Source organism: Asparagus officinalis, chromosome 2 (assembly GCF_001876935.1).
Source record: "Asparagus officinalis chromosome 2, Aspof.V1, whole genome shotgun sequence".
NCBI lineage: Eukaryota > Viridiplantae > Streptophyta > Magnoliopsida > Asparagales > Asparagaceae > Asparagus > Asparagus officinalis.
The window spans coordinates 82,597,210-82,612,800 of NC_033795.1; the positions used below are offsets into that span (position 1 = coordinate 82,597,210).

General features: G+C 36.0%; 2 protein-coding genes across 2 annotated transcripts in view; both read right to left on the bottom strand.

Moving 5' to 3' along the window:
- LOC109831871 (double-stranded RNA-binding protein 8-like) lies at window positions 2,803-8,483 on the bottom strand. The gene is made up of 5 exons (XM_020399337.1): window positions 8,397-8,483; window positions 7,780-8,047; window positions 6,286-6,545; window positions 4,320-4,533; window positions 2,803-3,563 (listed from the first exon to the last, which is right to left on the bottom strand). The coding sequence occupies exons 2-5, from the start codon at window positions 7,844-7,846 to the stop codon at window positions 3,094-3,096; spliced, it is 1,011 nt and encodes a 336-aa protein (XP_020254926.1). The 5' UTR covers window positions 7,847-8,047; window positions 8,397-8,483; the 3' UTR covers window positions 2,803-3,093.
- Window positions 12,604-15,591, bottom strand: part of LOC109831872 (AMSH-like ubiquitin thioesterase 3) — a 9,877-nt gene continuing 6,889 nt past the window's right edge. The window contains exons 12-14 of the mRNA XM_020399338.1: window positions 15,350-15,412; window positions 13,260-13,312; window positions 12,604-13,096 (exon numbers count right to left, since the gene is read on the bottom strand). Of these exons, the coding sequence (XP_020254927.1) occupies window positions 12,916-13,096; window positions 13,260-13,312; window positions 15,350-15,412 (297 nt within the window). The 3' untranslated portion in view covers window positions 12,604-12,915. The remainder of the gene's footprint in view (window positions 13,097-13,259; window positions 13,313-15,349; window positions 15,413-15,591) is intronic.

Below are 15,591 nucleotides of genomic sequence, written 5' to 3' on the forward strand. Positions count from 1 at the left end.
TCAATTTTATCATTGAAATGGCTTTGATAAGAACTAGCTTGGGGCTGTTTGGTTCCTGTTTTTTGGTGGTAAAAGTGGGGAAAGCTGTCAAAAATGTTAGCTTTTTGGCAGCTTTCCCCCAAAATCACCTCTTTAAAAGGTGATTTTGGGAGAAAGCTGTCAAAAAGCTGACATTTTTTACAGTTTTCTTCTTTTTTATCACCCAAAAAAACCTATCCAAACAGCCCCTAGTTACAGATCAATTCCTTTCGGTTCACAACTAAACCAGTTTAGATGTCGAAAATAAATCAAAACAAACGTTTATTTTAACACTATTTTTAATTTGCTAATCAATAAAATACTCTACAACTGGATTAAGTTCAAATCTAACCCAGTTTTAAGGAATTATCAAACACGCTCTTAGAGAGATTATATGAAACACCAAAAGTTTGAAGGGGGACTTCAATTGTGAAGGAAATCGATGACTCCATCTCCATGGAATGGATACAAAACATTTTTTTTTTCATTTCCCTTTGAAAATGATTGAAATGTTTTAGGATTATGATGTCGTCCACAACATTGATTTCAAAAGTTTTGTTCTCTTTTTAATAATTAGTTTGACCAAAGTTTGATTGAAATTCATTAATGAGATCTAGTTCACAGATAGCACAACAGAAGGTTACATAATTACATGTTTAGAGTAGGATTGTGAGCTAGAGATATTACTCCTCTATATACAAATTGGGAGAACCTAAAATTCACTATCCATACTATAGCTACTGCTACAATAACATTTACTATAGTATTATTACTGTAGCATACATGAGACGAGTGATGTATTGTTTTTTGAAAAATATTACTGTGGCACAAATGAACACGGTAGCATTCTAGGTGTTACTGTAGCAGATGTGGAATAGTGTAGCAAACTTGGCATTTAAACCGGATTATTATCGTGGGAAAAAAAAAGATATGCCGTGTTTTGCACGGTGTCCACACTAGTAACAGTTATAAGTTAAAATGTGGTATTGCATCATCTTCTACTTTAATGTGCACGTACCAAAAATGTAATGATTGAGTAGGCCATAGTACCTTATAAGTGTTGGCACAATTGTGACAGACCATTATTATTATTATTATTATTATTTGGCCTCCTTTCATAACTTTCCCCCTTTAGGGTCCTATGTATTTACACTGTACTCCAACGCCAATTCATTTCACCGTTCACCGAAGCTTATTTATTTGCACCAAGTACTATGCACATGCGGTTGCCCAAATTCTAAATTGGTGTAACTAGTGTACGTTCTAAATATAGTTAAAAATATGAAATCACCAATACCGTACAAATACATTCAGAAAATGCATTGTACATGTAGAATATTCTCTATTAATTATACTCCAATCAGCTTTCTTGACGTTCTTGCTCTATGGAAAATCATATATAAGGAATCTAAACGAGGATGCGTATTTTGATATTTGTTCTACTATCAATTCTAAATCTGTGTAATTAGCGTACGTTCTAAATGTAATTAAAAATATGCGATCACCAATACCATATAAACGCAGTCGGAAAAAATGCATTGTACGTGTAGAGTATTCTCTATTAATTATACTCCAAAAATATCGTCTATTTTGTTAAATAGTATTCAGGTGGGTGATAAAGGGAATATCACATGAATTAAGCTCAATTTCACCCAACAAAAAATAAAATTTCAAGTATGAATGTACGGGTGCAATAATAAATCTTGGTTGCTGCGTGGGTATGAATCTAACAATGAAGAAGAAGCAAAGAGGCCCACCAAAGAAGAAAGAGGACAAGAGGGTTGGTGATTATATCAGACTCCCTTTCCTCTGCTCTCCTTTATAATTGTATTCATAGGACTTGTTTGAATCGAGGGCGTTGTCTTTTCTCCTGACAACTCTCATTGGCTGTGAAAAAAATATCAGTGGTAAAAAAGATCACACTCGTAAGTAAAAGATGGAGTTCCAGTACTATCGGTGCGGGGGGTTCTGAGCCACACAAAATGCAAAACAAGAGGCGGTGCCATCATTTCACTACTCTTATGTGTGGTTCTCAGAACCCCGCACACCGCGGGGTTATGATAGGATCTTTAGCGTAAAAAATAGCTTTAACTGCACTTCAATACCCTATAGTTTCCCCTACTTCGCACTGTATGCATCCTCGCTTGTTTTTGGTAACACTTACATTCCTAAAGTGTTTAATACTTACACTTCCATAGCCTAACTTTTTTAGCAGCACCTATACACCCTAAAGTTTTTATAACTTGCGCTTAAACTTGAGGGAATTTAAGTGCAAATTTTAAAAAACTTTAGAGCATTTAAGTGACAATTTTAAAAAACTTCTGGATATTTAAGTGTTGTCAAAATAGCAAGGGTAAATAAGTGCAAGTTTTAACAAACTTTAGGGTATATAAGTGCTAAAAAAAACAAGGGAGGGGAATATAAGTGCAAAGTAGTGGGAACTATAAGATAGTTAAGGCTGAAAGATGCCAACTTTCTTACTATCAATTATAAATACTTAATCCATACAAATAATACCAAAATCAGCATAGTCATCAACTTGTGTGCTTTTGTTTTGTGGGGGTCCTTTTCCTATATGTTTTTCATAGAGGGGGCCTCTATGAGACTTTCTTCCAAATATCATCATTGTTTCTCTTTTCCCTTGTTTTAAAAATGAGGAGCAGAAACGCATGTTGATGCTAACTATTTCTGCATGCAGTTTGTACATAGAACTGGAAATTTAAGTCAACCTCTGTCTAGCAATTCACCTTTTTTGTCAGCTGAAAATTAAGTAATTTCCAGAGGTCAATAATAGAGTTACAAATTCAAATCGCAGTCAGCTGTAAATTTAATATCCTTGAACAATGTACATATATAAATTAAGAGCAATTACAAATAAATATACCCTAGCATCTAACTAAATAGCTAGTACAAATTTGAGCTCATAGCAGTAAGTCCCAAGAAAATGTTATTTCTTTTGACACCACAAGTTTCTATAACCCAAATAGAATTTAAGTAAATATACCAAAAATGAGGACCAAATGCCAACTCTTAGAGATCATACCTTCTTCATGATGAATGTGAACTGCTCTTCACCTATAGCACTCCTGCATCAGCCTTCACCTCCTGCATGGATAATGAATCCATAATTTCCCCTTCTTGAGGTTCCTCAAATCTTTCGGGTTTTATTTCTGCTGATTCATATTGTTTCTCATCTTTGCAACTTCCATTTGTATCAATGGCTGATGCTATCGATTCGTCAGCTTGGGTTTGGGGCTTATTGTTCATTCCAACATTTCCTCGCTCATTCTCATCATCTCCATTGGAAATCATTGAAACTTCCTCCATCTTATCGACAGGATTATGGGGCACATCATTCTCGGGTTTTGCTGATTTGTCGCCTTTGTTTCTTGGAAATTTGCGCTTTGGCCATTTCTTCTTCATATGGGCTTTCTTCGGTTTGAGCTGGTCCGCTGTTTGGGGCCGTGGTTCTTGTTCCTTACCCTTCTTTTTGAAAGGGAGAACAGTGAATTGAGAAGCACCATTTTCACCCTTTGCAGAATTATCTGTCAGAAAAAGGATAGTTGGGCAATGCTTGGACACAAGAGAAGTGTAAGAAAGGAGGATATAATGACGACGACAAAGCCGTTTCCAAATTATTCAGTGCTCGCAATGTGAATTATTCTAAAGAATCAGCTATTTAAATTTTTTTTTTGGCATTGTCTATGCTAATTTCCTGCTATATTCTCAACTAAAGAGCAACACAGGAGAATCTAATAGCAAGAGGGCAAATAAATATTGTCCTCAATTATGATACCATCAACGGGAAAAATTATTCAGAAAATTGTAAGCAAATATAAAAGGAATTCCTTATTTTGTCTTGCTTGTCTTTTATTTGTCTTGCTTGTCTTTTATTTCAATAATTAAACCAATTGTCTTCACTTTATCTATATTCCCTACGAAATGATGGAAAGGAAAAAACTAATACAGGAGAGAGACCATATGAAATCACAAGTTATTTACTTTTAACACCCTCAAATGGGCGTTAATATCTGTTCACCGGAAGAAAACAAGAAACATACAGATGAACTTTCTACAGGCCTACCCTGGTTGTAGGAGAGAAGGAAAGTATGATAATGCAATTCTCTAACTTTTCCTTTCTAAACTGGAAAGGATACAGTTAGTTGAAATGAATATAAAGAATACAGCTACAACTTTGTCATGGTATTTTCAATTTATTTTCAGTTAGCAAACAGAGAGATCATCATTTCCCTTCGGTCAAAGAAAAAATTATTTAAGGAAGACAATTATCTTTAACATACCTCTGATGGCTAAAAGGGCAGTTCTCGCTGCTTTGATCTCTGCTTCTTTCTTCGTTCTGGCCGAAGCACCAATGTATCGGATGCCCCCGATCTCAACAGTACAGATGAATGGTTGTGCTTTCTCTTCCTGTCGGTTGCATTTGTAGGATGGGATTGCATAATTCATCTTTTGAGCATACTCTTGAAGTAGATTTTTGCACAGGCCGCTTTCATGCTGGAGACACAAGAAAATTAAAAGCAGAAAAATAGAATCAGGAAGAGAAACCTAGGCTTTCTTTTTGTATCTAGGAATTTTTCATAATGGAGAGGTAATGACATGATATTACAGGAAACGAACTATTAAATACCATTTCTAGGCAAGGAGTAATAAGCAAATAAACTTCCACCATAAAGCCAAAAGGGCTACAAACAAATGAATCTGATGTGCTTGAAGGCAGAAGCACATCCCAAATGCAAAAATTTTAATGTGAATAATGACACAAATAACCTAGCTAGAAGTCCGACCACATAGTGTCTACTAGCTAAGTGTACAACCAATTTATTCTATGAATTTCTCATAAATGGTCTAATTTTATGAAGCTTAAAGTTTAAAGCGATCCAACTGAGGTTAAAGCTCTCTACTAGTTTGGGAAGTAGTTTAAACCTTCTGAAACAAGAGAGTGTGTGGCAGTTTTACTGGGATAATGTGTTTGTTTGGTTGCAAAATAGTTGAAGTGACATAACTTAGAAGACTCTTAAAAGTTGTAAGGAAAATAAAATAGAGAGCATAATTTTCAGAGCTATGCACAGGGTCAGTTATAAGCTTTACTATTGATAGTTATTGAGGTAATAACTCGACCAGGAGAAGGAATCCAATTCAGTTTAGAATCAGTATTGCAATTTCAATCAAACTCAAGAAGATCCAATAAGAAATAACCACTTCCTAAATTACTTAGAAAACAAAAAAGTAGGCTAAGCAGCCATGTGCTTGAAGAAATATGATTTAGATTGGAATCCATAATCGCTCCAACTCATCTATGACCAACTTGATTCAGGCTTGGATTAGCTGATTCGGGTCAGTATTTGAGTCACCCTTAACAGACACATTAATGTAATAGTAGAAGAACAACAGATAATTGTGTTACTACATTTCGTCCTTCCTAATACCAAGTTTCACAATAAGGAACTAACGCACAAGCATTATGTACAATCCTACTTCGTGGTTGCCACCAATTCTATCCATATGCATAAGGTGAAGTTTGCTTCACTAGAAGTAATCACTGCATGCGGCAAAATTTATGGCTGGTGGCCAAATGACAGTCCAGTCTCATCAACAAATACTCCATGATCTGAATATGAAAAGAAAATACTACATGTATTGCTGCAGGTAAAAAATAAAATGAAGCAGCAACTTGCTAGTCAAAAGTTCTCAATCTTTAAGCATTACAAGTGAAGAAACTGAAGTATACAACACTCTGGCCAAAACTGATCCTGCTTCGCTAAGATATCAATGAAATGCGAAGTTATAAATCCCAATTACAATAAAACCTATGGTACGTGGATGCTTCTCAAGGATTAGTATGCCAATGTTCGTCAACACTGCCATATGCCTACAAATGTCCAGACCTGATGTTTAAAGATTGTAAAGGTTAATTTTCATTTAAGCCTTGAATTTCTTTAGTTTCTTTATGTATTAAACCACTGGCCAAGGAGTTAAATTTCACTGTGATGTGTTAGCTCACTAGTTAGCATCCACCATGTGAACAACACTAACATCGGCTATTCTCTCAATTAGTCAAGACTCAACAAATATATTGTTATNCAATAGTGCCCTAGTGTTTGGATTTTTGAAAAATGTCCATACATTCCATGTCCATAAATATTTGAAGAGCCCATGCTAGATATTTTATAAGAAGAGTAACTCAAAACATATTCCTTCACAGAAAAAAGTTTCTTCATGAGAAGTCATTAAGGTGACAGAACTTACAACTGTAGGGATGCTTTCTGTCATTTGGCCAGACTTGTGTATTTCAATAAGTGCAACTTCAGCAGCTGACTGCTCTGCTGCTTTTCGATTGAAAAACCCAGGTAAAGATTCATATTTGAGATCATTAACGGTCACAGTGGACTTGAAAACAGGCTGATGGGAAGGACCTTCCTTGATAGTATCATATACGGGAGTAGAGATGCCAATTTTTTGAGCATACTCTTGCAACCGGCTTTTGAATACATAGCAATTTCCCATGCCTAGAGATCAAACAAAAAGGTACAGAGACAGATATAAGTAGTGTACCCTCATACATAATCAAAAAATTATGCTCAGGAGACAACTACACAAAATTCAACAGTTCAGTTAAGGAAAACAATAAAACTGACTACGCAGAACCTGTAAATGCAATTATTAAGATTACATATAACCAGGTCTATATCACATCAAAGTACATTAAATTTCTCGATATAATAGAAATCAGTTATGCCTTGAACGAGCTAGGTAGTCATATGTTAAAAATTACTGCATAAGAACAAAATGGCTAGGCTGCATCTAGAAACTCATGAAAATGTAAAGTACTAAGCAAAAACATGAGAAATCTGGAATCGTTTGACTATGGCTTTTCCACGCATAAATTATTCACAATAGCAGACCTGTCATCCTTCCTCTATTTCTAACATCTTTCATAGTTTTGGTCCTTGGAGAACTTTGGAGGGTTGTCGCTTTGGTAGCATGAGCTAAAAGTGCATGATTGAGAAGGTAGGGCTTCCCATCAACCACTCAGCCAGCCATCTAGGGGAAAATGGGTATGCTCATCCGGTAATGAACTGTAAGAGGTGGACTGGTTGTGAGACTCACACTACTGGTCGCATCCACCACTCCTATCTCTTAGTAACTCATTTTGCTAAACGTGTCGCCAACTCATGGTGGTACTCTCATGTGTGCGTCGGTGAGTGCACACGGGCAGGGGGGGCATGCGCGTGCTAAATGTATAAACATATAAATATATAAACATATATGCATCTAAGCATACTTACATGCGTGCGCGCGTGCGTGCACGTTTATGTGTAAGCGTGCATGCATGTGTTCATACAAAAATTGGGTATGAGGGGTCAACTCATTTAGGAACGAGCTGCCGATAACTAGAAGACGTGAGCTCTACATGCTTCGATGTGACTAACAAGATGGATCTCAACACTAGTCTACCCCTTCGCTTGCTCACACGTGTGCGAGCCAGACACATATAGACACAAGTACAAAGCTTAGAAGATGACAAAATTTCCATTTTTTCAAAACCATAAAGCTTCAATCAGCACATAACATACCATCGCTTCTCATCTGGGTAAAACTACTGATCAACCCATGTAAAAAAAACCATTTTTTAAGCATCCCTTGTATAAATTCTCTATTACATTCAGAAAAAATCGAATGAACCATACAAACTTCTCCAATTCAACGGTAAAAGACTCATCATTCTAAAGAGAATTTTACCGTTCGAAGGCGAAGACGGAGGCTGATCAAAGGTTGAAGCAGCTTGAGCGGGCTGGGGTTCTTCCATGGTTCGACGACCGATCAACTGAGGGTGCGAACGAGAGGGTGAACCTTGACTCCCCCCGAGTTAGTGAGGGAGGAGAAGCGGCGGTTTTGTTCAATTCCTAGAACTGCGGCAACAATAGAGTTACCAGGTTCACTGAATCACACACTCACTCCAGTCCCACCACCAGAACCAAACATCATTAAAGGCCTAGACGAGCTGGCACTGCGTTGCAATGTTGGCATTGAAATTTAGGAGGATCCAAGTACAAGAGGAAGGAAATAATACCAAAATAAATTTTTTTATTTCAATGGGATTACGAATTCAAATTGATGGGTTTTCCCCCCCTTTAGGATATTTTCAATACCCATCATCAGAATCGCCTCTAATAAATTTTTATATATTTTTTTAATTCTTATGGTTAGAGCTCAGACAAGCTAAATCCCTAAAACCCTAGCAAAAGAATGAGCGGGTTTGAACAGATTTGAGGCATCTACACGCTACGCAAATTAAACAGTCGACTTAAAAATTTTAATCTCAAAAGAAAACAAAAAAAACCCTAATAAATTCTTACCCGAAGCCTGAAGAGAGATCGCTCAAAATTGTTACCCTTCACAGTCCGAGGACACAGCCCAGCTCGAGATGATACTGGTGAGGAGAGCACGCGCGTTGCACGTGCGCGCTCCCCCCTCTTCAGGTTGTCGCGCGTCGACATTTCTATTTTGGCCCCTCGATTGATAAGCCGTTGCAAATAACTTACGAATTGAGGAGCCCGATAGCACTTTCGATAATTTGTGGGACTAAATCTTAAAAAACCTCGTTAGATAAATTTTAAATAGCATAAGACATCAATGAGACTAATTTCAAAATAATCGAAATTAAGACAATGTGTATGTGTAGAAAGGGAAAAAAACTTTCTCTTTATTTGGTGGCTTATTTTCACTTTGGCACCCTTCAAATTTGGCCGCTTTTTTACTCTGATGCTGTAAAATATTTTCTTCTAAATCTTTGTACTCTAAAGTTTCAATCCCATTTTAATATTTCTTAGGTTACTAAATCTTGGGCTTGAAAACAAAACAATATAATGGTTTAGTAGCATTTCAATATTTCTTAGGTTACTAAAATTTTTTTTTTTTTTGGAGAAGATTAATAAAACTGGTCCCGCGGCATGTTCCGCAAAAAACGCAGAAGTCCTTTGGATTTCTTGCATGGAAATAGCGAGGGTTTAGTTTGCTAAATGAGCTATCAAGAGATAGTCATACAGTAAAACTCGCTTGTTAACTATATCAAAAAGCGTGGAACTTACTTTGTGGTCGATCTCTTGATAACTCATTTTGACAAACCAGTTGTCACCTCAAGCCCGTCCCCATCAAACTCTTTTTATCTATATATACTAAAGTTAACAGACTCAGCATTGTTCCTATGCAACGGTAAATGAAATTTCTGTATATATTGTTCCTAAGCACATTAATCTTGGTGTAAAGCTACAGTAACCAAAATTTCTCTATATGATATTCCTAAGCACAGTAATTTGAGAAGTGGATAGCATGAATTTTGTAGTGGAACTTGGTGTAAAGCTACAGTAACCTAAATTTCTCTATATACTATTCCTAAGCACAGTAATATGAGGGTTGAAGTGGATAGAATGAATTTTTGGTGGATGTTGGTGTAAAGCTACAGTAACCAAAATTCTCTATATATTATTCCTAAGCCCAATAATTTGAGGGATGAAAGTTGATAGCATGAATTTTTAGTGGATCTTGGTGTAAAGCTACAGTGACGTTCAGCTATAACTCTTTACATCAAGTTGTTGTTATGGTGTTCTCGTTCGCTAAAGTGCAACCATTCGCTAGCAACAGACGGGTGTACTTCTGCATGCAATGTCCCAATCAAATTGGTGGCCCAAGACCAATAAGGGTTTCAACTTAGCCGACTCGTCGAGTCGACATTCCCTCATGTCGACTAGAAAGGTGGTACCAGCCGACCTTCTTGTCGAAGAAGACTCGCAACAAGCCCACTCGACCATTTACTCAACGCCTCACGAGGACGACTTGAAAGGCGTTATTTCTCGGCGAAGCTAGAGAAAAACTTCTGCCTCGAGCCTCTCCACCTGACAACGTGTCAGCATCGCAGTTAATGCATGGCAAACGCATCATGCATCTAGCCCCAATAGCCTTCATAACTCATCGGACCACGTAGGCACCGTCATGCTCCCGATCACTTCTCGTTTAATGCCGAAGTGATCTCTCCCCCAGTCATCAGTCGATACATGTAAAGTAGAAGCTGATGCAACCACCAGCCCACACTTCACCATTGTCATCATGTGCTTGACCGAAGTGTCAACTCTACCATTATATGATCAATATATATAGAGGTACTATTCTAACATGGAGGAGGATTCTGATCTTTGATCAAATTTGACCTACGCAATTATTCCACTACACATAAGAACTCAAATAGGTCTTCATTTCCTCCACTCAAGCTCACCAGCTGACTTGATCATCAGAAGAACCACGGGGGAACCAGTCTCCGTCCTCTCACGAGTTTCTACTTGTGCAAGCTTCAGCCACTAACTCAGAATCGGATATTCGGGGAAGAAAACGGCCACCTCATCAACTTCATCACCATCCAACCGCGGATTTAATTGACCGTGTGATCTTAGTCATCAACAGTTGTGTTTTTTAATATTTCCCAAAAAGTTTCCATGTAGCCTTGCTATCTAAAATAATAAGCAAACTATAGCTATGACATATTCAGGAAATCTTATGGGTGTAGTTCTAGCTATGATTTGAATCGGAGTTATTAAAATATATATGAATATCATTTTAGAAGAAAGGGTATGTGAATATCATTCTTTTAATTTATTCCTTAGTTTATGTTTTTTTTGGTGATATATGCTGATTTTAATTGGAGTTATTGATCTGGCATTTTGGTTTGATGATTACAGAAAAGATGGAAGTGTTATGGAACAATGTCTCATGGTGAAAATTTTGAGAGGAGATACAAAGAAGAGCTCCAGATTACCTCAACGGACTCAAGATGAAAATTTGGAACATTTTATTGATAAATTTTTGGTATCTTTGACTTCCATAATTATGAATTCCTTAATTTGGATAATATTGCCTATGGAGATGTAGAATTTGATGTTATTTTGTTTTATTAGGTTCTTATGTGTGAGGGGCCTGAGGGCAGTGTGATAAGCAAAGTATTGATAAGTTAATTATTTTTCCATAACTTTTTTGCCTAAAAATTATATTGTAATTGTTAGGTTGGGTTGGATATTGTTATTCATTTCTACATTTAACTCAAAGAATATATATATAAATATATATCTACATACATATACACATGTATACATGTATATATCTCATCTTTTGCATTTTTTATATATATATATATATATATAAATATATATCTACATACATATACACATGTATACATGTATATATCTCATCTTTTGCATTTTTTTCACAATTTTTAGTTTTTTTAAAAAAAATTATGTTGGATCCAGTTCGTTTGACATTTATAGATCTAATGTGTAGTAGTGAAGTTTGAAGCAAGCAATCGATTGCAAATGGGTGAAATGTATGCTGGATCTATATTGATTATGTAGTTTATGTTGACTAAATATGTGTTGATTAGATCGTAAAGATTAGTAATTTTTTATTTATCAAGTTTTTGGTGTTTTATCTATTTAGTCTAAGGACAGTGATCTCTTTGGGTGAATTTAGACATATATATCATTTACTTCTGTTCATATTGTCCAGGCTACAAAGACAGAACCATTCGAGATTATGATATAAGGGCTCACATATGGAGAGGGAACATCAATGAGACCTCATCCCGAACAAGGTAAGCGAAGCCTCAATCGCTTAGTTATTAGTTATTTGCTCTTATTTAGATATCCCAATACTTTCAAATGAATCTTCGTAAGTATAAATTCTAATTGCCAAATTGTTAACTTGGGCTAATTACCGTAAGGACAATTGTGAAGCTTTTCTTTTATTCGTATTTCCAGCTTATTTTACGCTAATGCCGTGGCAACGCACGGATCAATTTTGCTCGTTTTTTTTATTAATTATTTTACGTTTATTTATAGCAGTGGCAACAGACGGGCCCCGCCGAATTCTTTTTGTAGGTAGCCCCAAAAAAGGTCTATTAATTGCAAAAGTTACCACCCCAATAATAATCATTTGAATAAAACAGAAGTTTTGGGCTTGATTCACCGAATAACAGTAAATAGATAGAATGGATTATAATGATCATCACAAGTTTGTGAGTAATTACAAGCCCATCAGATTTTGGCAGATAATGCATGCATCTGCAGATGTATATGCTTGGTAAAACTTTCACTGGAGTTTATCTGTCAAAATAAAACTATAGCAGTAATAAGTTGGCAAAAAAAAAAAGTTCTAAAAAAATGCGTACGTGCAATTAACCCTAATAAATATGATTCGTGGAAGAGGGAATAATAAAACAAATTTTCATAATAGGCCCCCCTTTTCGCTAATTGACCAGCCTTTTTTAATTGCTTCGAATTTTTTCCGCAATAACTTTGTTTCAGTACCTTTATAAATGAAAATATTCTGAGATATCAGAATAAGAATAAAGATAGCGCAGAATAAGGACAGCATCAGGAATATTGCGCAGTGCAAACTTTTTGCAAACTTTTGCCACAAATAATAATAATGTCAGGGAGAAAAGATTTCACAGAAGAAGTTCTATTCACAATAAGAAACTAAACTGAGGAGAATTCCCTCAAATACCGTGCGCTAACTTCGAAAAAAAAACTCACCTCTTCATAAAAGAATTATGTAAAAAGAAATTACGTAGAGTCAACAATTCTTCTGTATATTGCTATATTGACATTTTATATATTTGCACATAAGAGAATTAGGAGATACAGAGAACCCCGCAAGAAAAAAACGCCCCAGCTTTCACCTTTTACACAATGCAAATGATAAATAAATACAAGATCATTCTGGTGCTCTCAGTGCCGTTTGGAACAGATCTACTGAGAATATACACGAGTTCTCTGCAAAGATGGACGAGCCTGCGGAGGCCTCGAGAGTCTTCGACGTTTCTGGCTGGATTTATTTATTTCGAAGGTCGACGACATCAAATTTCAAGTTTTCGTTCATCAAAACATGAGAGCAGTGTTCATATATCGGGCTGCCATCAGGAGGCTCTTCGTGAGGGTGGAAGCCACGCTCTTGGCAGTTACGGATCACAGACACACCGCCAGGATCTGATAAGTGAAATATGCCTTGGGTTCTGTTCAAGGTGTTGAATACATTGTTTTAGAGACATTGTTCTAAAAAATTATAAATGATTATAAATTGAGAGAAAGCTATACCTCAACATCAGTCTACGATAAAAAAAAATGTTGTAGAGCGGAAATGTTTTGAATTTTCTTTTTCATTTTTTAAGAATGTACCTTGATGTATCAGTTGGTGCCATGACAATTGCAATTGCTTCTGGTAGCATAATCTGTTGACATACATGAACAGATTAAATATCAATTTAGATGCATTACCAAGTCTAAGGCAATAGTCAGCCTTATAGAAGAGCGACATTTTATTACGCATAAAGTGGTTAGTCAGCCTCCCTCATCTATTCTAAAGTATACACAGCAAGATCAACATTCTTGACTAAAAAATAAAGACTAGAAGATAGATCAATCAGATGATATCATGAATACCTTATATTGAAAGGGCGGGGGTGTTCCATATCCTAAAATTCCAGTCTATGCTCGGAAGAATAGAATAAAAAACAGGCATAGTTTCACTCTGAGATCAAGCCTGCCAACTTACTTGGAACATGAGATCTTATCTTAAGCTGCTTTATCTCTCCAAATTTTTGATACAAGTGAAAAAATCAGTTTACCAACAGAGCTTCCTTTCAATTTAAGCAATTAGTTCTTTAACTTGTATGGCGCATTTCGTAGGAACTAGGAAAATTTAAACAACAAATTAAAACAGCGAATATGTTATGACCCTTTGCCTTGTTTAGTATACCCGAAAGTCTGGCTGAGTCATCTAAGAAAAGAACATAGATGGCTGTAGTGGGTCATTATTGTTTTGTTCTTTTTTCAGCTATATAAGTCGACATCTTCACGAGGTTTAATAGAGATGTAACACTATTCTCAGTGGTCAGGATATTCGGATAAACAATAAGCATATCATAAAAAATACATTTCGGTCCAGTTATGCTATAACAGATGTGTTGGGTGTACTGCTGCTTACTTCTATTATGTTATACAAACACCAGAAAATGGAAAGCAGCACTAGTCAGGAACCTGCTAATATACCCAAGCCAAGCTAATGTTGGGAAAAAAATGCATCAACTAGATCACATTTTCAGGACAGTTTGACAGGTTAGCAGAAAGATGACTATATAGCTCTTTTTAGAAAAGGTCTGGACTTGAAACTTCATTTTTAAGAAAGAGTGAAAACGTGTGAACAAACTAACTTTCTAAGATTACGTGTGAACAAAACATATCGTCAATAGTTATGAATTGCACTGCTTCGTAACATTCTAACACATGATCATCTTAACTGACTTTAGGTGTATAAAAGTATTCAAGCTCTTCAAGGAAACTGTGAAGAGACTATGAAGATGTCGAGAAGTATACATCTCAGTTACTTGCAAAGGTTAGCAGCTAGTTTACTACTTGCTGCTACATATAGAATTTGTGAAGAAAACTCTTGGTTGTTTGGAAACTCAGCCTCACTATGCTGTTAACAGGTGCATCGATGCTAATCACAGTAGAAGATGCTAAAAGCTTTTTTGGTCGTATAGGGAAATTTTGTTTTTAGTTCTTGATCGCTGTTATGCTGCAAATAGAAGGACACTTTGTTTGGGATTTATTATTAGTAGAATGTATTGGTGATGTTATAATAATGTCTTTAGGAAATCTTATGATTGGTATTTGAGGCTTCTTTGCTTTAGAGGGAAAGATGCTTGGTTTGATTTGTTTAGTTTGTACATAGCATCAGTGAATTGCGTATGCCCAGGTTACTTCTGCTGTTTACCAGGGCAGTTTTTCATAATTTTTTTATTTGGATATATTTACAGGACTTACAATTGAGCTGTTATTTACTTATATCTACAGATTCACCATGTACATTCTTATATGTTTTTCATATATTTAGATCATATCTTCATTTTTCAAAAGGTGGTTTTAGACTCATCTTTTATTTATTTCCAGGCACGGTCAATGCCCGTGCTATGCACGAGACTAAATACTAGTACTCTTTTTATGCTAAAAACAGAAAAAGGTACATAGGTCACAGCAAAGATGACAAGTAGGCGGAAGTTGCAACCACAATCATCTCTATACTAACTACAAGAGAACAATCCATATCTTGGTATGAAGATTTAACTTTTGGGGGAAAAACTTAAGATACCCTAAGCATATTAAAAGCTGAAATCAAACAGATTGATGAATCAGTATGACTCCTGAGTTGGCAACAGGAAAAAAATGTTTCTGGAAAACAAAGGAACAGTTATATAGCGTTTGTTCACCTGATATGAATAATGAGTGTGCAGATCAATCGATGACATGAAGCAGGTTTGTGTTGGGTGCGTCTGCAAATGGAGAAATATTGAAAACAAAGAAAGAAAAAGGATTAGATAGCTGACGATCCGACAGTTGAACAGTTGACAAATATGCATTAACGAATTCAGGGATAATACTCAAAACATATTTTTGAAACAAGAATATATTACACCTTAACCTCTTCTTCCACGTGCGTGTGTGTGTTGCG